Raw genomic sequence first — 24,887 nt, forward strand, 5'->3', positions numbered from 1 at the left:
AAGATGCTGCATAATCCCCTTTAAGTCCGATAAAAAAACATCATTGTTGATGTTAATTTGAGAGGAGAGTAAGGATGGGCGATACGGCCTAAAATGTATAATGTGATATTGCAGCCTGCTGCCATAGCTATATATATATATATCACAATATATTATTTGATGTATAAATGATAATAGAACCATTTCAATTATAATCAGACAAAAACACAAGATGGCGATGTAACAATATCAATTACGTATTTAAAGATATTTTCTACTGTTTCTACTGATTTTAAATTTGTCCAGGGACATATTTCCTGAGTTTCTAAACCAGGGGTAGGGAACCTATGGCTCTAGAGCCAGATGTGGCTCTTTTGATGACTGCATCTGGCTCTCAGATAAATCGTAGCTGACATTGCTTAACACGATAAGTAATTAATAATTCCGCTGGTAATCACAGTGTTAAAAATAACCACGTATCAACCAGACTACAAAGCCATCAGCAAAACCATGCAGCACCAGAAGTCGCATTAATGGTAAGAAGTATTTTATTTATTATTGATTAGCTTCACAATAACACTGTTATTAAAAATAATAAGAAACTTATTATACTTTAAAAATGTTGGTCTAACTTAAAAATGCACACATTTAGTTGTTTTCAGTGCTAACATTTTTTATACGGCTCTTACGGAAATACATTTGAAAATATTTGGCTTTGATGGCTCTCTCAGCCAAAAAGGTTCCCGACCCCGGTTCTAAACAGTACCAAAAATAACAAGATATTGTGTGATATAAAAAAAATATCGATCTAATCGACTATATACTTGGCATCGTTACTGTCGATATTTTTACCGATCCGCCTACCTTTTACATTTAAGAGTGCTAGCTTAACGGTTACCATATCCTCCTGTGGTGTGTGGTTTATCATATTTAACTAGTCCTCCAGCGATATTGATACTTGTAAGAAAGAGATTATTTCCCACCATGGGGCGAGGATTTGTCCTAATCAAAAGACCTCACCTGCACTTCGCCTACCATCTCTGCATCTTTAGGTCGTGCCAACAGCCGCCAATACCATACCATACCGTGACAGCCACTTTAACATCATCATCACCAAACTGGGAACAGCCATTTTATTCAGCAAATGCCAATATTGTGTTAGTTTCTCTTTATTCCAGTGTCACCCAAAGTGAACACCAAATGTTAAAAAATAAAAGGTGACATTGTTAAAAAAAAAAGAAGAAAAAACAATAAAAAAAAACAATCATCAGAAAGTTAATTGTAGAACTAAATCGTACAAACGGACATGAAAGACCTCGCCGAAAGATGGCTAATAATTCTTCTCCCTTCGGCGGGGGGAACAGAAACACACCAGGGGTGGGGGTGGGTAAAAGACCACGAAAGAATAAGCGACAATTCTTTTTTTTCTTTTTTTTTTTCTGGTATTTTACCATAAGTTATACGTTTGGTTTGAAGGGAGGGATCTGCTAGATTGTCTCACATGTTTTCCCTGTAGAGCGGCAATGTTGGATCTACTGAGGAGCATGAGAGCCCTGAGGACTCATCCTAGTGCACTGAGAGAAGAGGGTCTATTTGAGTGGGGTGGGGCTGGGGGCCTTCGTGGTGTGAAACCCTCCCTGTTCTACCTCATGTCAGCACACTCACAACATATTATTATTATTATTATTATCATTATTACAGCATAGAGCAATAGTTTTGATAGACTTGTCTTTTTTTCCTTATATTGCACCATCAGAGAATGGGACACAGAGAAAGATCGACAGAGACGCCATTTTTCTAATTAAAAACAAGTTTGAAGACCATAATAACCAAACCAATTCTTCCCTGTAATATCCACAAATAAAATTGATTTTTCTCTTTATATATATATATATATATGAATATATATATCTATATATAAATCTCTCTATATATAGATATATATATAGTAATAAGAATAATAAATCTTCACATTGGAATCGTTTTCATACGCGTGACAAAATGCTCGGCGGAGCAGTCATCATTGTCCAAGAGCGGGTCGTCCCCATGCATCCATAGGAAATAGACTTTTTTTTTCTTTTCTTCTTCTTCATAAAAAGTAACAATTTCACAACAGCTGAAAAGATGTCAATTTCTTTATATTTCATCTTCCGTTGAAGAAAAACAAACAGAAGTTCTTATCAAAACAAGCTAGATAATAGAACCATCCGTAATTCATGATTATTAACTAATTCTGTTGTTAATATTAATAATCACTCATGAATTCTATAAAAAGAATGAACAAATAATATTCCGTCATTTCTTAATTCGTTTGGCTGCAGTCGTTTTGTTTGTTTACTTATGTGTAAAAAAAAAAAAAGAAAAAAAAAAAAGTTGTCAAATAAATAAAAGTAGATTAGTAAAAGTGACCCCGACCTCAGAGGGCGTATTTACAGAACTGCGTGTTGAGTCCCTTTACTGCACTTGAGTGTTAAGTCCAGCGTGGAAGTGAGTTCGAGTCCCGGACCCCCTGCTGTTATACAAGCGTGTAGGACTTTGCGTAGGGGTTGCTGCTCTGTTTGAGATGTCCACGTGAGTCCAGCAGAGACTCCTGCGAAGTGCTGAGCTTGGCGGCCTGGGCCAACTCCGACCCCTCCCTGTGTGGGAGCGTGGCGGCCGAGCCAGGCTGCCACTGGGCGGCGGGGTCCCTGCTGGCCTGAAGGGCCTCCGACGGCGTCGGGGGCGCCATGCGGGAGGGCCGCTTCAGCGAGCGACTCTTCTGCGGCTCCAGGCAGGCCTGGCCCATGGCCGCCCTCTCCCCGCTGGCCGCCCCTCTGGATGAGCCTGAGCAGGACATGCCTCGGTTTAACAGGAAGTCCATGCGCAGGTAGGGAGGAAGGTGCACCAACTCGCCCCCTGCAGGACAACACACACCGATGAGTCTTGACAGACAGAGAGCCTCCCTATCTTTCTCAGAATTTAACTCGCAACGAAAATGTTCTGAAAATTATGCACCGGTTCTCGTACGGCATTGCACTCGGGATGTGTAAAAAGATCACCGTTATTATTATCATCGTGGTGTTGTTGGATCTGCTCAAAGAGTACACACAGTCGTGGTCAAAAGTTGACATACACTTGTAAAGAACAGAATGTCATGGCTGTCTTGAGTTTCCAATACTTTCTACAACTCTTATTTTTTTGTGATAGAGTGATTGGAGCACATACTTGTTAATCACAAAAAACATTCATGATATTTGGTTATTTTATGAATTTATTATGGGTCTACTGAAAATGTGACCAAATCTGCTGGGTCAAAAGTATACATACAGCAATGTTAATATTTGGTTACATGTCCCTTGGCAAGTTTCACTGCAATAAGGCACTTTTGGTAGCCATCCACAAGCTTCTGGTTGAATTTTTGACCACTCCTCTTGACAAAATTGGTGCAGTTCAGCTAAATGTGTTGGTTTTCTGACATGGACTTGTTTCTTCAGCATTGTCCACACGTTTAAGTCAGAACTTTGGGAAGGCCATTCTAAAACCTTCATTCTAGCCTGATTTAGCCATTCCTTTACCACTTTTGACGTGTGTTTGGGGTCATTGTCCTGTTGGAACACCCAACTGCGCCCAAGACCCAACCTCCGGGCTGATGGTTTTAGGCTGTCCTGAAGAATTTGGAGGTAATCCTCCTTTTTCATTGTCCCATTTACTCTCTGTAAAGCACCAGTTCCATTGGCAGCAAAACAGGACCAGAGCATAATACTACCACCACCATGCTTGACGGTAGGTATGGTGTTCCTCACCTTTTCTCCTCCAAACATATTGCTGGGTATTGTGGCCAAACAGCTAAATTTTTGTTTCATCCCATGGACAGAGATAAGACCTTCTGGTGGAAAGTTCTGTGGTCAGATGAAACAAAAATTGAGCTGTTTGGCCACAATACCCAGCAATATGTTTGGAGGAAAAAGGGTGAGGCCTTTAATAGACCCATAATAAGTTCATAAAAGAACCAGACTTCATGAATGCTTTTTGTGACAAATCACTTTAATCAATCTCAATTATTAGCCAATCACTCTATCAAAAAAAATAAGAGTTGTAGAAATGATTGGAAACTCAAGACAGCCATGACATTATGTTCTTTACAAGTGTATGTCAACTTTTGACCACGACTGTATATATATACACTAAAAATCTTTTAACCAATTGTTTTTTAAAACATAAATCGATATTGCGCTGTGGATCCCGGTTATTATAACAAAAATGATCATAAATCACAATTACCATGATGATTAGGTTATTGAAGAATGTGCTCAAAAAGTACCCACATTTAAAAATGTTTAAACACGTTTTATTTAAAAATAAATGAATCAATAAATAGACACAGCATTGGCAGAAGAAACATGTAATCATTACCCTACATTTTAAGAGCACCACTATTTTCATTTGAGTTTTTAATTATGTTTATCTTCTTCTGCTTTAATTTGTAAAGGTTTTAGAATTTTTTAATGATAAAGGGCCACACGTTCGGTTTATGTGACATCACTTCCTGTTACAGATTGATCACTCTAGGAGAGCACAGCTTTCAATTTGCACAACTGAATATCTTAGTTGCTCAGACAGTAATGTGCTTATATATAAGGTTAGATTGGGGTATGTGGTTTCTTAATGGGGAAAGACATTAATGGCTCTTGTTTTCAGGTTAGCATTTAGGCTACCGAGTCAGCCATTAATGTGCTCTCCAGTAAATGAGCAGTATAACCGGTTTGAGTTTGTCACAGTGCAGCTATCAATCACGGTTTTATAATAATTTCAATTGGTAATAATTACCGTTGGGAGTTTCTCCGTGGTTTATCATTAATGCCGTTAATCGTTACATCCACTGTCAGTTTTCCCCCCAAATGTCTTAACTTGGCCTGGGCTGGTAACACATTTTGATATTTGATATTCGAACTGAGAAACTACATTTTTTTTTTGCAAATAATCTTTTACCTAGATTTTAATGGCAGCAACACATTGCAAACAAGTTGGCACAGTGGCATTTTTACCACTGCATATACAGTACATATACCATCACAGATGCTGGCTTTCGAGCTTTGCACCTATAACAGTCCGGATGGTTCTTTTCCTCTTTGGTCCGGAGGACACAACGTCCACAGTTTCCAAAAACAATTTGGAAATGTGGACTCGTCAGACCACAGAACACTTTCCCACTTTGCATGAGTCCATCTTAGATGAGCTCGGGCCCAGCGAAGCCAGCGGCATTTCTGGGTGTTGTTGATAAATGGCTTTCGCTTTGCATAGTAGAGTTTTAACTTGCACTTACAGGTGTAGCGACCAACTGTAGTTACTGACAGTGTTTTTCTGAAGTGTTCCTGAGCCCATGCGGTGATATCCTTTACACACTGATGTCGCTTTTTGATGCAGTACTGCCTGAGGGATCGAAGGTTCGTAATATCATCGATTACGTGCAGTGATTTCTCCAGATTCTCTGAACCTTTTGATGATATTACGTAGATGGTGAAATCTCTAAATTCCTTGCAATAGCTTGTTGAGAAATGTTGTTCTTAAACTGTTCGACAAGTCACATTTGTTCACAAAGTGGTGACCCTCGCCCCATCCTTGTTTGTGAATGGCTGAGCATTTCATGGAAGCTGCTTTTATACCCAATCATGGCACCCACCTGTTCCCAATTAACCTGTTCACCTGTGGGATATTCTAAATAAGTGTTTGATGAGCATTCCTCAACTTTCTCAGTCTTTTTTGCCACTTGTGCCAGTTTTTTGAAACATGTTGCAGGCATCAAATTCCAAATGAGCTAATATTTGCAAAAAAAAACAAAGTTTCTCAGTTCAAACATTAAATATGTTGTCTTTGCAGTCTATTCAATTGAATACAGGTTGAAATGGATTAGCAAATCTTTGTATTCTGTTTTTATTTACGCTTTACACAACGTGCCAACTTCACCGGTTTTGGGTTTTGTCATTTTTGCTACTTTGTGGTGCTTCTTACGAGCAACTCGAGAGGCGCTCTGACATTGCATCCTGCGTGTGTTAGCCAGTGCTCCCGCCTCCGCCCACAGAGACAAAAATTGTGGATGACTGACACAAGGGTTCACTCCGTTCATTAAATTTTGCCCCTGAATAAACGCGCTCAGGTGCTGAGAGCGATGCACAGAGTGAACCCTCTTATATTTTGTTTAAAAACAACGTGACAATTTATCCATCGAGTTCATTTTCATTTATCACGTGATTAATTGATTTATTGGCTCAAGCCTTGTCTTAACTGCTGTGAACTTCCACATGCAGGCTTTATATTCCATGTCATTGAACTATTGCACAATATGACGAGTCTTTAAGTTTCACCTGGTCTGTGGGCTTTGGGCACCGCCATGTTCATGACCCGACTGACGTCCTGAGGCTTGGGCGGCGAAGCGGTGAAGCGGCAGATGCCCGATTCGGACGGCGTGCTGGACGTCAGGCTGTCGGTGTAGTCGTTGGTGCCGGCGGTCATCTGCTCCGAGGAGGTGTCGGAGATGAAGCATTCAGTGATGGTGAACTTGGCGTGGCGCAGCTGCTCCTCCATCTTGGCGTGCTCGTAGGCTCTGGCCAGCTCTTCGTAAGTGGAGGAGGCGCTTTCCGTCGACACCATGCTGCTGCGCGCGCGGTCTGGAAATATCGATGATGTTTTGTGTTGACAACTTGATTATTTCCACAGCGTGTAGAAAAAAATAATAAAAAAAGGTGCTGACCTGTGTCCTGAGATGGGCTGACGCTGTAGCTGTCACTCTCCTTGTCCACAGAGCCCGCCACTCTGGGCGTGGGCAGCCTCCAGTCAGTGCTGAGCGTGTGGGAAGAGACGGGGGGATGTGGGCGGTTCAGGGTCCACTGGCTGGCGTAGCGGTTGCGGGCAGCCGGGCCAGCTTTGGCTGTACGGCGGGCAGTCGGGTCTGAGAGGAAGTAGAAAACATGACTTTTTATTCACATCACAGAAGAAGACTTACCATGAATTGATTAACGTGGACCCCGACTTAAACAAGTTGAAAAACTTATTCGGGTGTTACCATTTAGTGGTCAATTGTATGGAATATGTACTGAACTGTGCAATCTACTAATAAAAGTCTCAATCAATCAATCAATCAAAAACTCAATCTCGGACCAGAGATGGAAAATTAAATCTGTCAAAAAGTCACTTTTGGCATAATTGTTGATGAGCACAATCGGCATTTTATTGTTAAACTTTCCCTCAATTGTGTGTCATTTTGTGTTTGTGTAAGTACAATAGAGCAGTGTTTTTTAACCACTGTGCCGTGAGATACCGTCTGGTGTGCCGTGAGAGATTATCTAATTTCACCTATTTGGGTTAAAAATATTTTTTGCAAACCAGTAATTATAGTCTGCAAATGATGTGTTCTTGTTGAGTGTCGGTGCTGTCTAGAGCTCGGCAGAGTAACCGTGTAATACTCTTCCACATCAGTAGGTGGCAGCCGGTAGCTAATTGCTTTGTAGATGTCGCAAACAGCGGGAGGCAGCGTGCAGGTAAAAAGGTGTCTAATGCTTAAACCAAAAATAAACAAAAGGTGAGTGGACCTAAGAAAAGGCATTAAAGCTTAGGGAAGGCTATGCAGAACGAAATTAAAATTGAACTGGCTGCTAAGTATACAAAAACAGAATGCTGGACGACAGCAAAGACTTACTGTGGAGCAAAGACGGCGTCCACAATATAGATCCGAACGTGACATGACAATCAACAATGTCCCCACAAAGAAGGATAAAAACAGCTGAAATATTCTTGACTACTAAAACAAAGTAGATGCGGGAAAATATCGCTCAAAGGAAGACATGAAACTGCTACAGGAAAATACCAAAAAAAGAGAAAAAGCCACCAAAATAGGAGCGCAAGACAAGAACTAAAACACCACACACAGGAAACAAGCAAAAAACTCAAAATAAGTCACGGCGTGATGTGACAGGTGGTGACAGTACACCTACTTTGAGACAAGAGCTATAGTGATGCATGGTTGGTTATGGTTTAAAGTCATATCCAACAATTGCGACAACGACTTTTTACTGTCAACTGAGTTTAGTTTTTTAATGATTTCTGCTGGTGGTGTGCCTCCACATTTTTTCAACGCAAAAAATGTGCCTTGGCTCAAAAAAGGTTGAAAAACACTGCAATAGAGAACATTAGTGTACTTAGCCGCACTAACACTGGGATTATAGTACCACCTTGTGGAAGAAGACCAAAATGACAACATTCATTGGTGAATAAAGAGTATGGTAATGGATACTGTTTAGTTTATGAAGAACGTGCTTTACAGTGTAATGTTCAAGAGCAACACATGTTCACTCTTGTATGATTCATCATGTGGGAAGAGGAGTAGAAAGAAGCAGAGCTTATTTAGCCAATGATAGTTTTTTCACTTCCCGTGTTTGTTACTACTTTTTCATAGGTAAGAAAAACATCAAATGTGTAAGACTAAACTTAACCTATTTAGCAATGACATAGTACATTCTAAAAAATATTTATTTTTTTAAAATGATGCATTTGTTTTTATAGCTAATTAAAACCATAAAACCAGAAACTTGTCAAGAGTTAATTATGAACATTATTGTTTATCCTGCACTCATTAAGATAGATAGATAGATAGATAGATAGATAGATAGATAGATAGATAGATAGATAGATAGTACTTTATTGATTCCTTCAGGAGAGTTTCTTCAGGAAAATTAAAATTCCAGCAGTAGTGTACAAAATTTAGATCAAATTTAAAAAGTAAAAAGTAAATAATAGGGGTATAAATGGAAACAAAATAGAAAAATATTACAATAGAATAAAAATAAAAAGCTAAAAAGCAACAATGAGAATAAAAATGGCAGATAAACAATATTCTTGTCAGCATTATTTTGAGACCAAATCAAGGACTTTTGTAGTCATAATATACAATAATAGCTATAACAAAATTAATAATAATGCAAGTAACCCTTTTAAACACAATAAACTTGTATTTCTTATTAGTATTTTTTTTACTGTTGTAATTGGGAAGTCAATCACTTTTAATTGTCCTTAATAAATAAACAAACATAAAAAATAAAACAGACTCAATCTCTGTTAGCAAATATTGCATTTCAATAATTATTGAACAGGCATTTTTTTTTTCCTAAGTTGGAAAAACTGGGTTTTGTACTTTTTGTCATTGTTGCCAACACTTTCCAATGATTTGGCATACTTGTTCGTTCCCACATTTGGATTTTCAATCATATTTTTTCCTTCTACAAAACCCAAAACCAGTGAAGTTGGCACGTTGTGTAAAGCGTAAATAAAAACAGAATACAAAGATTTGCAAATCCTTTTCAACTTATATTCAATTGAATAGACTGCAAAGACAACATATTTGGGTAAAGCAAAGTAAAAAGTAAATAATGGGGTATAAATGGAAACAAAATAAAAAAATATTACAATAGAATAAAAATAAAAAGCAACAATGAGAATAAAAATATAACAGTAAAATAAGAATATAAGAAGAGAAACTAGGCAGTAGTGACCATGTTATGAAAAAGTATTGCACTGTTATTGTTTTGCATCCCCTGTCATCCTAGTACCCCCCTGCCCCCCAGAGAGGAGTTGTACAGTCTAATGGCGTGTGGGACAAAGGAGTTTTTTAGTCTATTAGTCCTGCACTTGGGATGAAGCAGTCTAGCACTGAACAGGCTCCTCTGGCTACTGATAACACTATGCAGAGGGTGACTGTCATCATCCAGGATGCTCACTAGTTTTTCCACAGTCCTCTTCTCTGCCACCGTCACCAGTGAGTCCAGTTTTATTCCCATCGTAGAACCGGCCCGCCTGATCAGTTTCTCCAGTCTGGAGCTGTCCTTCTTAGATGTACTGCCCCCCCCTCCCCCAGCACACTACCATGTAGTACACAACACTGGCAACCACAGACTGGTAGTACATCCACAAGAGTTTTTTTACAGACGTTGAAGGAGTGCAGCCTCCTCAGGAAGTACAGCCTGCTCTGTCCTTTCCTGTGCAAGTGGTCCGTGTTAACAGTCCAGTCCAGCTTATTGTCCACCCACACCCCGAGGTACTTGAATGAGTCCACGGTCTGTACCTCGACTCCCTTTAATAATATATTGTACATCTATTTATACATTACAATACATTAAATCATTTAGCCAATTTTTTTTTCCAGGTTCTGTTTACTCCATTCATACAAGCTCTGGCTTTTCTTTGGCATCACTGTCAGCCATGACCCGTGCTCGTCGTTGTTTACCGAGTATAACGCAAGAAACACCTCATGTCCCTCACTTAATGTGTGCCGTGTGGGAAATCAATACTCCTCTGTACCGGACTGAAGGTTCCGTACTAAAAGAGCACAATACCCTACTAACTAATAAGTGTATCCCAATCCGTAATAGCCCAGTGTGTTTACTTGTGCGAAGTTCAACAACAGCACACAAGATTGGTCTTTTCTTGTATGTTGTTCGAATCATTTACAAAAGTTATATATGGTAGACTATAGGTTACTCGGATCTATCAGCTACACAACAGCTAAGCACACAATAGCTCAAAAGCTAGACATCGGTAATAAGTGTCCTTTATTGAACAATATTGCAGTCTAAAAAAGCACATTTGTCAATAGAAACAAGTATCAAATGATTCTAGTTGCATGCTACTTACACACACAAAGTCTCCGAGGCTGAAGCGTATTAGAAAGTATCCAGCAACAAACGTGTCCGCATCATTCAACTTACTGTCATTAGTTTAACTTAATAATAATAATAATGACAATGGATTAGATTTATATAGCGCTTTCCTAGACACACAAAGTGCTTCACAGAGAAGTGAGAACCCATCACTCATTCACACCTAGTGGTGGTAAGCTACATTTGTAGCCACAGCTGCCCTGGGGTAGACTGACGGAAGCATGGCTGCCAGTTCACGCCTAAGGCCCCTCCGACCACCACCCATCATTCATTCACCAGTGTGAGCGGCACTGGGGGCAAGGGTGAAGTGATCTGCCCAAGGACACAACGGCAGCGATTTGGATGTAAAGAGGCGGGGAGCAAACCTGCAACCCTCAGGTTGCCACTCTACCCACTACGCCATTCCGAATCAATGAATTATAGTAAACAAATTACCACTACACTTCAAATTAAAGACAGGATAAGCCCATTGCAGATGGTTAATAACAAGTAGGTTAGTGTTTTCATACCTGCCATTGTTCTCTTTTAGACTAATATCACTTGATTAAATATTTTCTAAACATTCAAAACTACAAAACAATAAAAGTATGAACTATGATTTGTGCTGATATTGTATCAAATCAATAACAGTATTGGCCAATGCTCATGGCTTAAATATCGGTATCATATCAAAGAAAAAAGTCGAGACACCGCAACTAAGTAATAACTAATGAATCGAAAAGGCATTATTTTCAAGTAATTTAAATAATTCAAGTGCTTTTTCTTGTTGTTGAATTTTTCATCTCCAGTTGATCAATTATTGAGCATGCACCAGAAAGAATGAGCATGTTTGGATGTGTTTTGTGAGGAAGACCCTGCCAGAGCACAGACCTCAACACCAATGTTCCCTCTAATTTTTCATGTGTGTGAGCGTCGCAAAAACTCCCTGAGCATTCAGTGGAGCCCATGTGAGCAACATCAGACGTGCACACTGTGGCTACACCTGCAGCACACCTGTCCCAAACCTGACTAAATAACAAGTTAAATCTCCATCCATCCATCCATTTTCTACCGCTTGTCCCTTTCATAGTCGCGGGGGGTGCTGGAGCCTATCTCAGCTGCATTCGGGCAGAAGGCGGGGTACACCCTGGACAAGTCCCCACCTTATGGCAGGGCCAACACAGATAGACAGACAACATTCTCTTATCATTATAATCAAATGACAGCAGTCATTTCCATGAGATTATTTTCTAATATAAGTGTTTAGGCCCACTCACAATGACAATAACAAAAAATATTGTTTTTCATGAACTGTGTACTTGTATTGTTTGTCTGGGTGGAGGTTCTGCTTTGGAAATAGTTTGTACCCCTTTCAGACATTGCATTTAGTTCCAATTAAAACATTCACATGTTGCACAATGAGATGTAAGCAGGGGATCATGTGTACATTCCTGCAACTTCCTGTTTGTAAAAAATATATTTTTATTAGTATTTATTTATATACTAACAGCATTTCATGATTAATATGTATAAATTAAGATTTCTAATAAATGACACGAGAATAAGCACACATTTGATTGGTAAATCATAGTGTAACGACCTGGAATTACACTTTATGTGTGGTGTTGGAGTTGTCCGACTTTTTGTGTGGCTGTAAACGCATCACTGGCTAAGTGCCATATGTTCATGTGTTGGCGCAAGTGAGAAAGAGCAAGTGGCTGCTGTTGATATAACAAAGTTGCTTTTGGTCTGGTTTGTACTGCAGAAAATGACCACTTTTGCGAGATATAATTTTTTTTACTAATGTTTTGGTGATGTGTTTATGGCCGACAATAAAGAGTTTTGCTCAGTAAAGTGATCGATGGAATTCATGTCCTCAAAGCGTCTCGACAGACGTTACAATATTTGAACAATGACGACGAAAACTGTTTTCTCTGTCGTGTCCGCGTCGTGTCGAAAATTGTTATGCGCTTATTTTTTTATTTGATTTTGTGCGTGGCATAGATTTGCCGTGCACAGAGGACGCTTGAGCAGTGCGCAATTGCGCAGGCGCGCACCTTAGAGGGAACATTGCTCAACACTATCCTACACCTTTGTTGTGAACTAGAAGGGTGATTGTCAGTAGACATTTTCTTGTGGATTTATTGTACTCACGCAGCTGGATCTTGTATTTAGAATGTGAAGCTAAAACATCTTCATCGGTGTGGGACCATAACGTCCAACTGTACACTTTGACATCCATTGTTACAAACCCAAAACAGCCTGCAACACAGTTTTGGAAAGTAAAAAACAAAAAGCGTCCGTACTGGACTTACTGGTTCCTGGTCTGGCGTCGGACACGTCTACCAGAGGACCGGTGGCCTGGGAGAGGGACTGGTAGTGGACCGTGTGGGTGACTGTGGAGGACTTCTGCTTCTGGGTTTCCCCAAAGTCGTTGTCGGTCAGTAACACAGTGGACCTGTCGTCTGTGGAGCAGCCACAAAGGAACGTTCAGGAAGGAAACAAAGAGGTCTTTGAGGAGTAGCACTTGATGTGTGTGGTGTGCTTACCAACAGTCTCCATGGTGTCTCTCTCCTCGATTAGAAGCTGAGCTCTGGGAATGTCGATGTGCATTCGCAGCGTTTGCTGCTGCTTGTTGACTGGCTCGGCTGGACGTGTGTTTTTACTGATCGAGAGAGGGCGTGGTTGATTAATGCGTTCACACCTTTTGAGCAACAACGAATTTGAGACATTTCTTGAGATTCTTACCTCATTAGCATCTCAGCCAAACTTTTTGCATCTTGTTAGCAAAGAGAGTAAACAACACAGTATTAGATTAGTTGGGAGTCATAGAAGACAAAAAGAGCAGTCTGCAGGTCACAAAAGTACATTTTATAGATTTGGAGCAAATGGAACAGATTATTACCTCCTTTGTCCCTCGTGCCAACCCCTCACTAGGACCGTACACAAATAAACTCACTTTTCTTTTGGGTACGGTACTTGTTTTTGTGTATTTGGGATCTGCATAAGTCCCGAAAATTTGAAATCAAACCATGGAGGCATTTATAAAACAATGTAGCTTTCCTTAAAACGAGCTGTATGGAATTTGCACAAATTGTGAAATTTTTTTCCAGATGTGATTAGAGATGTCCGATAATGGCTTTTTTGCCTATATCCGATATTGTCCAACTATTAATTACCGATTCCGATATCAACCGATACCGTTACATACAGTCGTGGAATTAACACACTATTATGCCTTATTTTGTTGTGATGCCCTGCTGGATGCATTAAACAATGTAACAACGTTTTCCAAAATAAATCAACTCAAGTTATGGAAAAAAATGCCAACATGGCACTGCCATATTTATTAGTGAAGTCACAAAGTGCATTATTTTTTTTAACATGCCTCAAAACAGCAGCTTGGAATTTGGGACATGCTCTCCCTGAGAGAGCATGAGGATGTTGAGGTGGGGGATGTAGGGGTAGGGGAGGGTGTATATTGTAGCGTCCCGGAAGAGTTAGTGCTGCAAGGGGTTCTGGGTATTTGTTCTGTTGTGTTTATGTTGTGTTACGGTGCAGATGTTCTCCCGAAATGTGTTTGTTATTCTTGTTTGGTGTGGGTTCACAGTGTGGCGCATATTTGTAACAGTGTTAAAGTTGTTTATATGGCCACCCTCAGTGTGACCTGTATGGCTGTTGACCAAGTATGCTTGCATTCACTTGTGTGTGTGAAAAGCCGTAGATATTATGTGATTGGGCTGGCACGCAAAGGCAGTGCCTTTAAGGTTTATTGGCGCTCTGTACTTCTCCCTACGTCCGTGTACACAGCGGCGTTTCAAAAAGTCATACAATTTACTTTTTGAAACCGATACCGATAGTTTTGAAACCGATACCGATAATTTTCGATATTACATTTTAAAGCATTTATCGGCCGATAATATTGGACTGCCGATATTATCGGACATCTCTCTTTGTGATGTCAGTGGATATCTCCATACATGGTGGAGATTTACCCGAAGAGCTTTGCCGCGAGTCTGTCATTATAGTCCGACATCGTAGTCAATAAGCTCCTTCTTTTTTCTCTATCCTCTTGTTGTGGGGCAGACTGGCTCATACATGCACATGCATCCTCCGCTGCTACCATTTCTATTATAAAGTAGTGTATAGTTGGAGCTCCGTAGAATTCCTATGGAAGCGCTAAAAACGACAACAAGGATGACAGGGAGAAGAGGCTGACGAAGTGGAGGCACGTAAATAAGAACAGGCCACAAAAACGGCGCATCCTGAAGAGATGGTCAGAAAGCGGTATGAAGATGATCTGTAAAACATAATCTATGCAAAATATTCGACCAAAAAAATCACCATAACATGTGATGTTATCTTTCCATCCTTTGCAACTGAGCTACTGCGTGTAACAATTTCCCTTGTTGATCAATAAAAGTTTGTCTAACTCTAAGTCTATGTAGACCACAAGGAAGTGTTTTAAATAGAGAAAAAAAACTATCATAATAAGACCCCTTTGCACCCTGATAACAACAAATCAAATATATGATTTAGCTCATTTGTGGGTTGAGTGTGGTGCAAAAATTACACAATTATAATCATGGTTGAGGTGTAATGACACCATCTATAAAGTAAAATACATGTGAGATTTGGGCAAGGGACTAAAATGTTTCCAGGTGCAAACACTGCATTAAAAGCATTTAATAATCCCATAATGCGATGTTTACAAAATATTAAATTCTTCTAATTTTGAAACAAATTATACTTCGATGTTCTTAAATATCAGTACTATACAATCTACTATATATGCAAACATTTTAAAAAAAATAGGCTAACCCAATCCATAGTTTATTTTAATGATTTCTGCTTTGTGATTACTAAAAAAAACTATTTGTCTACCGTCTACATACATGTTATTTTTTGATGTCACCTTTTGTTTGTCATTTTGATAAATTACAATGTGCATTCATTTGGCTTTTGTTTGGATACTTAATTGTATTGTCACAGCTGTTTTTATTATTTATATTCTATTTTTGAATCTATCTTAACTGCTATTAATACTGTAATTTAAAATACTATCTAAAGTGATCTCAGGGCATTCAACTGGACTGTTTGTCTTAGAAGACGTTTTGCCGCTCATCCGAGTAGGCTTCATTAGTTTGTGCTTATAGACTTAGATTGGTCAGTTGTAGTCCAGCGGCTGGTGCCAAAACCCCAAAATATTTACACTCCAAAACCAGGAGGGTGTGCCTGGGTAAGAATGCTTCCGCCCTATCGTAATGAGAAAAACAACGACCAATCCTAACTGTCAAAGCCAATGACAGTTGTTGAATTGTACATTTCACTCGTTTTCATTGAGGTATTATGTGGCAGAACGATCGCTGTGGATCGACTACTACCAGTCCAAAATAGTCGGAATCACCCACATTAGCATTCCATTCAGTTGTAAACAAATGGCACAAATGCCATTCTGGTCACCTTCTGTGACCAGCATGTTTTTAACTCCTGTTATTTGTTGGAGGCTAAATTGAGCCTTTTAGGAATGGTTGAAAGGACAGTGTTGTATGTGGGAGACAGGTGGTATCGCAGACCACTACCCCTGTTCATAAATGTTTTTTCAACCTTGACATAGATGGCTTCCCTAGACATACACTATATTGCCAAAAATATTTGGCCACCCATCCAAATGATCAGAATCAGGTGTTCTAATCACTTGGCCCGGCCACAGGTGTATAAAATCAAGCACTTAGGCATGGAGACTGTTTCTACAAACATTTGTGAAAGAATGGGCGGCTCTCAGGAGCTCAGTGATTTCCAGCGTAGAACTGTCATAGGATGCCACCTGTGCAACAAATCCAGTCGTGAAATTTACTCGCTCCTAAGTATTCCAAAGTCAATTGTTGGCTTTATTATGAGAAAATGGAAGCGTTTGGGAACAACAGCAACTCAGCCACGTAAACTGACAGAGAGGGGTCAGCAGATGCTGAAGCGCATAGTGCAAAGAGGTCGCCGACTTTCGGCACAGTCAGTTACTGCAGAGCTCCAAACTTCATGTGACCTTCCAATTAGCCCACGTACAGTACGCAGAGAGTTTCATGGAATTGGTTTCCATGGCTGAGCAGCTACATCCAAGCCATACATCACCAAGTCCAATGCAAAGTGTCGGATGCAGTGGTGTACAGCACGTCGCCACTGGACTCTAGAGCAGTGGAGACGCCTTCTCTGGAGTGATGAATCACGCTTTTCCATCTGACAATCTGATGGACGAGTCTGGGTTTGGAGGTTGCCAGGAGAACGCTACATTTCGGACTGCATTGTCCCGAGTGTGAAATTTGGTGGAGGAGGAATTATGATGTGGGGTTGTTTTTCAGGAGTTGGGCATGGCCCCTTAGTTCCAGTGAAAGGAACTTTGAATGCTCCATGATACCAACACATTTTTGACAATACCATGCTCCCAACCTTGTGGGAACAGTTTGGAGCGGGCCCCTTCCTCTTCTAACATGACTGTGCACCAGTGCACAAAGCAAGGTCCATAAAGACATGGTGTGGCTGAACTTGACTGGCCTGCACAGAGTCCTGACCTGAACCCGATAGAACACCTTTAGGATGAATTAGAACGGAGACTGAGAGCCAGGCCTTCTCCACCAACATCAGTGTGTGACGTCACCAATGCGCTTTTGGAAGAATGGTGGAAAATTCCTATAAACACACTCCGCAACCTTGTGGACAGCCTTCCCAGAAGAGTTGAAGCTGTAATAGCTGCAAAAGGTCATATTGAACCCTATGGGTTAGGAATTGGACGGCATTTCAAGTTCATATGTGAGTCAAGGCAGGTGGCCAAATACTTTTGGCAATGTAGTGTATCTAAAGTTATCCCTGGACACTTGACAAATATACCGCATATAGTGTTGCTACTACTGGAACCTAAATTTCCCGTGGTCAGTAAAGTTCTATCCCAGCTGCTGTAATAAAAACCGTACCTCGTAGTCTCTTCAGCCTCTGCTCACGCCTCCTCCTCCTCAGCACCAGCAGGCCGATAAAGATGACGACGATCCCCACCAACACACAAGAAATGGTCACCATCATTTTCAAACCTTCGCTTCCACCGGACGTGTCCTCGCTTATGTTAGGGGCCTTAACTAGCGGGGCAATGGTACCTGTGGAAAAAAAAATACATTTTGTCATGACAAAACAAAATATTCTATTTTACTCAATTGCTCTCATTTGAACATACTTTTGAGTTATTCGGTGTGATGCACAATATATTTTTTTTAAATGTATTACATGCAAGTCTTCTGATCATTTACAGCTTACAATCTAACATGGTGAATGGTTATCGTTTTCCTCACAAAACCATGTAGCGGCTGTAACGCCAGAACTCACTGCCGTCGTAGCTAAGCGTCGCAAACTTGATCCTCTTCTCAGCGTAGCCGGCGCTGTTGTAGATTTTCATCTGCAGCTCATACCAGGTGGCCTCCTGCAGGTCATACAGGACGTAGCTTTTGGTGAGGGAGGTGCGCTGCGCCGTGGTCCACGAAGGCGAGTCCATGGGACGATACTCCAGCGTGAAAGAGGTGATCGGACATCCGCCGTTGTTCCAGCCGCTCAGGTTGAGCTTGACTCGGGTGGCGTTGATGCTGGTGAAGAGCTCCTGTTCTTTGGAGTACTGAGGCTCTGGAGAGACGGGAGGAATACAACGAATAAATCTAGGAAAAGCCCAAATTGTAAACCACGAGCACAGGTTCTATTGCGCTTTAGAAATGTACATAAACTAATCATCTATGTCATACTCATTACAGGCCATTCATGATTTGATCTGATTAGTGGTATTCAAAGCAAGATGTGGGTGAAGTTGGAATTTATTTTTGAATTGTTTTTAATTTGCATGCATTATATTAATATTGAATTAAAACATAATCACAATAAATAATTATTTAAAATTAATCAAATGAAATCATTTTAAAGATTAAAATACCGTACTACTTTTAGTAATAAACATGTCACCACTGATAAATTACACTAAAAAGAAAATATGCATTTGAATGATATTGTTTATAATATACTAAATATAAAATTACATACAGTGGAACCTTGGTATACGAGTGGCCCTGTGCACGCGTTTTTCGGTATGCAAGCTGTCTCTTGGCTAATTGTTATGTTTGGGCTGCCAGCCTCCCCTCCGCGAGTTGGCGTGGAGAATGTCACGGTGAACCCCGTAAGAAGTGGATGATATTCACTGAATTAAAGAAATGAATCATCGAAAACATGACAGAGTGTGTAGCGAGCTAACTTGGTGAAGCAGTTGGAGTGTAGCACTGCAAGTCTGCACCACACTGAATCCAAATGACTCAATAACGTCAGCAGAGAACGTTAAAATAAGATCCGAACAGCAGACAGTTATCCACGAAAATATGAAGAAGCTGCTGATGATGTGATTGATGGAGAAGCAGCAGGAAGGAGATACCGTAGAAGTCAACTAGGTGAAACATGTACATTATTACATTACTTTACAAAACTACTGAAGTGGTTTGTTTGTTTTCATATAATGATTATTTTCTAAAATTGTTATTTTCTTCAAAGAGTCAAATTTTGCTGCTCTGGGAGGCTAAGCATCAATTAAAATTAATTTTAAATAATTTCAATGGGCGACGCCGTTTCGCAATACAAGTTGTTCAAGGTACGAGCTGCATCACAGAACCAATAAAACTCGTATACAAAGGTACTTTTTTTATATTGGTTTTATATTTATTTATTTTTTGTTTTTTTCAGTCATTGGTGGAGCATAATTTTGTTTTTAATATTGTTTTTAACATGGCTGTGCAGCACTTTGGAAACATTCTTGTTGTTTAAATGTGCTATATAAATAAAGTGGATTGGATTGGATTACTACTACCCGGTACATATATATTTATAATTATATCATGTATGCATTTTTGCCCACGTCCACACTTTAGAGGCTTGGGCTATGTAGTCAAGAACACATATTTGAAAACAACGTATGTGCTTTTGGCCTTCAAACATTTATGTCCTAAAAATTGGCTTTTGAAAAACTACAGCCAGGGTGAATATTTAAAAAAAACCTACTGCTTCACTGTTGTGTTGATGGGTAAAAACAGCTTTTTAATCTTGTGTCACAAGAAATATGCACAGTGATTACTGCTTTGCACACTCTTGGCATTGTCTCGATGACCTTCAAGAGGTAGTCACCTGAAATGGTTTTCACTTCACAGGAATGCCAAGAGTGTACAACACAGTAATCAGAGCAAAGGGTGGCTATTTTGAAGAAACTAGAATATAAAACATATTTTCAGTGATTTCGCCTTTTTTTTGTTAAGTACATAACTCCACACATGTTCATTCATAGTTTTGATGCCTTCAGTGACAATCTACAATGTAAATAGTCATGAAAATGAAGAAAACGCATTGAATGAGGAGAAGGTGTGTCCAAACTTTTGGCCTGTACTGTATGCTAGCGGCCCCGCCTCCACCCACAGCGTAAAAGAGAGTGGATAACTGACAACAGGGTTCACTCAGTTTATTTCATGCAGCTATAGAACAAAAGGCACGGATTTTGTTGAAACTTGCAAGAAATGTCAGAAATGGGATAAGGAGCCAGTGATTAGATTTTGGGGGTAATCCAGATCACCGTCTAGATTCAGGATTTCTTAAAAGGTTTATAAGTGCGCTTTCCGAGTGCTTTTCTCAATAGTAAATTGACTTATGGGTGTGGTTTTAGATTAACACACTAAAAATATTTATTTTGTTTGCTTTGTGTAAGTTCGCCAATAATAATTGGAGACATTTCTTAATAACTACAGATTCCAATATATTAAACATGTTCTAAGTACATGTACCCCTCAAATAATACTTTGATTAGGCCCAGCAACAGTCGTTTCCCACCTTTCCCATGGGTCTTCGCTTCAATGATCTCACTGATGCGTCCAGGCCCCACAGCATTTTGGGCTGTGAGTGTGAACTTGTACCAGGTGCCACACTTGAGGTTCTCAAGCCGATAGGCACGCTCACTTGGACTGATGGCAAAGTTTCCCCACTGCTCGCTGTTGTCCTCCGAATATTGCAAAATGTAGCCTGTGAAGGAAACATGCCTACTGAATATATTGGCGTGTTGTAAAGGAAAATAACATGCTCGTGAAGAAAGGTGTATGTGTGTGTGTGTGTGTGTGTGTGTGTGTGTGTGTGTGTGTGTGTGTGTGTGTGTGTGAAGTGTGTGAGACCTCTGATAGAGCTGCCGCCGTTGTCTCCAGGTATCCAGGACAGTGTGATGGACGTTGTGGTGGTCTTGGTCACTGTGAGGCGAGGCTGGTCAGGTGGAACTGATAGAAGACAGACCATTTTTACATGACAGGAGAAACATGGTAGGTAATACACGTGACCTGCCTGCTCCAGCCTCTGCGTCCTGTCCAGGGCCCGAGCCCGAGGCAACAAGCCAGAAGCCAGATGGCATCCATCCCACATATACAGTGGTAAGTCGGTTTTTGTATGCCCAACTTTAGTGCAGTACTGTTACTTTTACAGTCAACTTTTGATGACTGAGTTGCCAGTTTGTTATCGTAAAATCTATGGTCGTTTTTACAGTGTATTATTGTAAATGAACACAGTATATCTGTTATTTTACTGTAAAAAAAAACCTGGCAGTTCATTCGCCATAATTTTATCGTAAAATTGACACTCATTTTACAGTGTATTACTGTAAATGGAAAAACGGTCCCGCTGTAATTTATACAGTAAAATTCTGGCAATTGAGATGTCAGTTTTTTGACTGTAAAACCTATGGTCGTTTTTACAGTGTATTAATGTACATGAAAAACAGTACCGGTATATATTTTATTTCACGGTAAAAAAAAAAGAATTTTATCGTAAAATTTACGGCTGTTTTACAATGTATTACTGTAAAAAAATAAAACGTTATTTGTATGATACATTTCTGCCGATTGAGCGGAGACTTGTTTTTTTAATCATAAAACGCATAGTTGTTTTTACATTCCATTACTGTGAATGTAAAAATGTTACAACAAAAAAGGAAGTCACCAAAATTTTTCAGTAAAATCTACAGTAATTTGTGTACCTAATTACTGTATATGGAAAAAAGATAGTGCTGTTGCCTCTAAGGTAAAATTCTGATGACGGAACTGATAGTCTTTTACTGTAAAATCTGCGGTCGTTTTGTGTAAAACATTGTGATACTGTAAATAGAAGGACTGTACACCTGTAATTTTCACAGTAATATTATACAGACAGAGCTGACGTTTTTTTTAAAACATTAAAATCTAAGGTCATTTTTACTAAATGAAAAAAATATGCTATTTTTATTTTTACTGTAAGAGTCTGGCGCCTGAGCTGACACTTTCTTATCATAAAATCAACCGTCGTTTTCGCAGTGTATTACTGTAAATGAAAAAACGGTACCACTGTTATTTTAAGTAAAATTCTAGCGACTGAGGTGCCACAATTTTTTTAAATTATAAAATCTATGGTTGTTGTTTTCACATTGGATTACTTTAAATAGAGTACAGCGGTATTACAGTACTAGCAGCTCAGTTGGCAGAATTTCACCTTAAAATCTATGGTTGTTCTTTTTATTTTATTTTTTTACATTTTAATACTGTAAATGGAAAGACCGCACAGCTGTTATTTTATGGAATGGAAAAAAAGTTTAACTGTTATTTGAGCAGTAAAATTCTGGAGACTGAGCCGCCAGTTTTATTTGATTTTTTTTACCTAAAATGTACAGTTGGTGTTTTTACAGTGTATTACAGTAAATAGAAAAACGATTATAGTGTTGTTATTTATACACTAACATGTTTGCAGCTGAGCTGCCAGTTTTTTTTTCTAACATAAAATCTATGGTCAGTGTTTTTACAGTGTATTACTGCTAAAGGAAAAACGATGATAGCGCTGTTATTTTTACAGTAAAATTATAGCGACTGAGCTGCCCGTTTTTTTTACTGTAACATCTAAAGCAATTTTTTTACGCCGCACGGCCAAACATTGCAAGTAACAAACCAGACAGTATGTTTAGTCTCCACCTTTGGAATAGATCACGACCAAAAAGCCAGGCAGCACACTTTTGTTATTTTCAAATGCTGCCTTTCCTACCTTGAACCTGCAGGTTGAGGACGATCATATCGGAGCCAAAGCTATTACTGGCCACACAGGTGTAGTTCCCAGAGTCCTCCGCTTTTACTGTGCGAATAACGAGGCTGCCGTTGCCATGGACACTGCGCCGGCTGTCAATCACGACAGGTGCGGGGGTTCCGTTTCTGCAACACATACGTGTGAGGTCAACAACCATTTACTTTTGAGCAGTGGGAAAATTTATTTTCCTCCAGTAACAGTTTGGACACTCACATCTCCTTCAGCCACTTGATTGTTGGAGACGGATCGCCCACTGCCTTGCACGGTAACACAATGTCTCTCATCCAGGGTGTCGTCACTGTCCTGTTGAAGGTCAAGATGCGTGCTGGAGCTGCAAAATAAATAATGACAAAATGTCTCAACAGCCCAGCGCAGACAAACAGTAATATGGCATACTACTAAAAAATACAGTATAGTACATTTGCATATCTTCCTGCGTTATGTCCACCACTCCACCACCGACACTTGGTAAAGGATGTGAAGGCGATGATAAGAACCGTGGGTCCTGACATCTTAAGGTTTATCTGAATCTATGATCTTATCAGACAGGACCACAGCAAAGGTGATGACCATGCATTTGCATGTGTGTGGTCTACACAACATACTGTATAAACTGCAGGGTGTATATTTTGTTCCCGTTCATTGATACAAAATGAAGTCATCATCAGAGTACTACATTACATTCACTCGGGTCTACTGTAATGAAATGTGTGTGTTTGAACTTTTTAAAGTTACTTTTATCAAAGTTTTTTGATCCCCTGCTGATTTTGTAAGTTATAAATGGTAAATGATAAATGGGTTGTACTTGTATAGCGCTTTTCTACCTTCAAGGTACTCAAAGCGCTTTGACACTACTTCCACATTTACCCATTCACACACACATTCACACACTGATGGAGGGAGCTGCCATGCAAGGCGCTAACCAGCACCCATCAGGAGCAAGGGTGAAGTGTCTTGCTCAGGACACAACGGACATGACGAGGTTGGTACTAGGTGGGGATTGAACCAGGGACCCTCGGGTCGCGCACGGCCACTCTGCCACTGCGCCACGCCGTTAACCCCTTTACACAAATATTAACAGTCCATTGTTTGTATCTTAGATTTATTGTAACAGAGTGAAATAAAACCTGCTCAGTGGCCTTGTGGTTAGAGTGTCCGCCCTGAGATCGGTAGGTTGTGAGTTCAAACCCCGCCCAAGTCATACCAAAGACTATAAAAATGGGACCCATTACCTCCTTGCTTGACACTCAGCATCAAGGGTTGGAATTTGGGGTTAAATCACCAAAAATTATTCCCGAGCGCAGCCACCACTGCTGCTCACTGCTCCCCTCACCTCCCAGGGGGTGATCAAGGGGATGGGTCAAATGCAAAGGACACATTTCACCACACCTAGTGTGTGTGTGACAATCATTGGTACATTAACTTTAGAAATGTAGAACAAAACATGAAATACAATTAAGTGAAATACAAACCCCGTTTCCATATGAGTTGGGAAATTGTGTTAGATGTAAATATAAACGGAATACAATGATTTGCAAATCCTTTTCAACCCATATTCAATTGAATGCACTACAAAGACAAGATATTTGATGTTCAAACTCATAAACTTTATTTTTTTTTTGCAAATAATAATTAACTTAGAATTTCATGGCTGCAACATGTGCCAAAGTAGTTGGGAAAGGGCATGTTCACCACTGTGTTACATCACCTTTTCTTTTAACAACACTCAATAAACGATTGGAAACTGAGGAAACTAATTGTTGAAGCTTTGAAAGTGGAATTCTTTCCCATTCTTGTTTTATGTAGAGCTTCAGTCGTTCAACAGTCCGGGGTCTCCGCTGTCGTATTTTACGCTTCATAATGCGCCACACATTTCCGATGGGAGACAGGTCTGGACTGCAGGCGGGCCAGGAAAGTACCCACACTCTTTTTTTACGAAGCCACGCTGTTGTAACACGTGCTGAATGTGGCTTGGCATTGCCTTGCTGAAATAAGCAGGGGCGTCCATGAAAAAGACGGCGCTTAGATGGTAGCATATGTTGTTCCAAAACCTGTATGTACCTTTCAGCATTAATGGTGCCTTCACAGATGTGTAAGTTACCC

The 24,887-nt window shown here is 40.0% G+C and overlaps 1 protein-coding gene across 4 annotated transcripts in view; it reads right to left on the minus strand.

Moving 5' to 3' along the window:
- Nucleotides 1-1,097: 1,097 nt before the first annotated feature.
- dscama (Down syndrome cell adhesion molecule a) overlaps nucleotides 1,098-24,887 on the minus strand; it is a 286,288-nt gene continuing 262,498 nt past the window's right edge. For 2 of the 4 annotated variants that reach the window (XM_061963204.2, XM_061963206.2), the window contains 12 exons: nucleotides 22,998-23,115; nucleotides 22,746-22,909; nucleotides 20,864-20,962; nucleotides 20,529-20,717; nucleotides 18,012-18,302; nucleotides 17,609-17,785; nucleotides 13,392-13,422; nucleotides 13,193-13,308; nucleotides 12,950-13,108; nucleotides 6,707-6,904; nucleotides 6,321-6,623; nucleotides 1,098-2,874 (listed from right to left, as the gene is read on the minus strand). In XM_061963204.2, the coding sequence (XP_061819188.1) occupies nucleotides 2,495-2,874; nucleotides 6,321-6,623; nucleotides 6,707-6,904; nucleotides 12,950-13,108; nucleotides 13,193-13,308; nucleotides 13,392-13,422; nucleotides 17,609-17,785; nucleotides 18,012-18,302; nucleotides 20,529-20,717; nucleotides 20,864-20,962; nucleotides 22,746-22,909; nucleotides 22,998-23,115 (2,225 nt within the window). In that variant the 3' untranslated portion in view covers nucleotides 1,098-2,494. The remainder of the gene's footprint in view (nucleotides 2,875-6,320; nucleotides 6,624-6,706; nucleotides 6,905-12,949; nucleotides 13,109-13,192; nucleotides 13,309-13,391; nucleotides 13,423-17,608; nucleotides 17,786-18,011; nucleotides 18,303-20,528; nucleotides 20,718-20,863; nucleotides 20,963-22,745; nucleotides 22,910-22,997; nucleotides 23,116-24,887) is intronic. The other 2 variants (XM_061963207.2, XM_061963205.2) reach the window with 1 other exon arrangement.

This window comes from Nerophis lumbriciformis, linkage group LG09 (genome assembly GCF_033978685.3).
Source record: "Nerophis lumbriciformis linkage group LG09, RoL_Nlum_v2.1, whole genome shotgun sequence".
Taxonomy (NCBI): Eukaryota; Metazoa; Chordata; class Actinopteri; order Syngnathiformes; family Syngnathidae; genus Nerophis; species Nerophis lumbriciformis.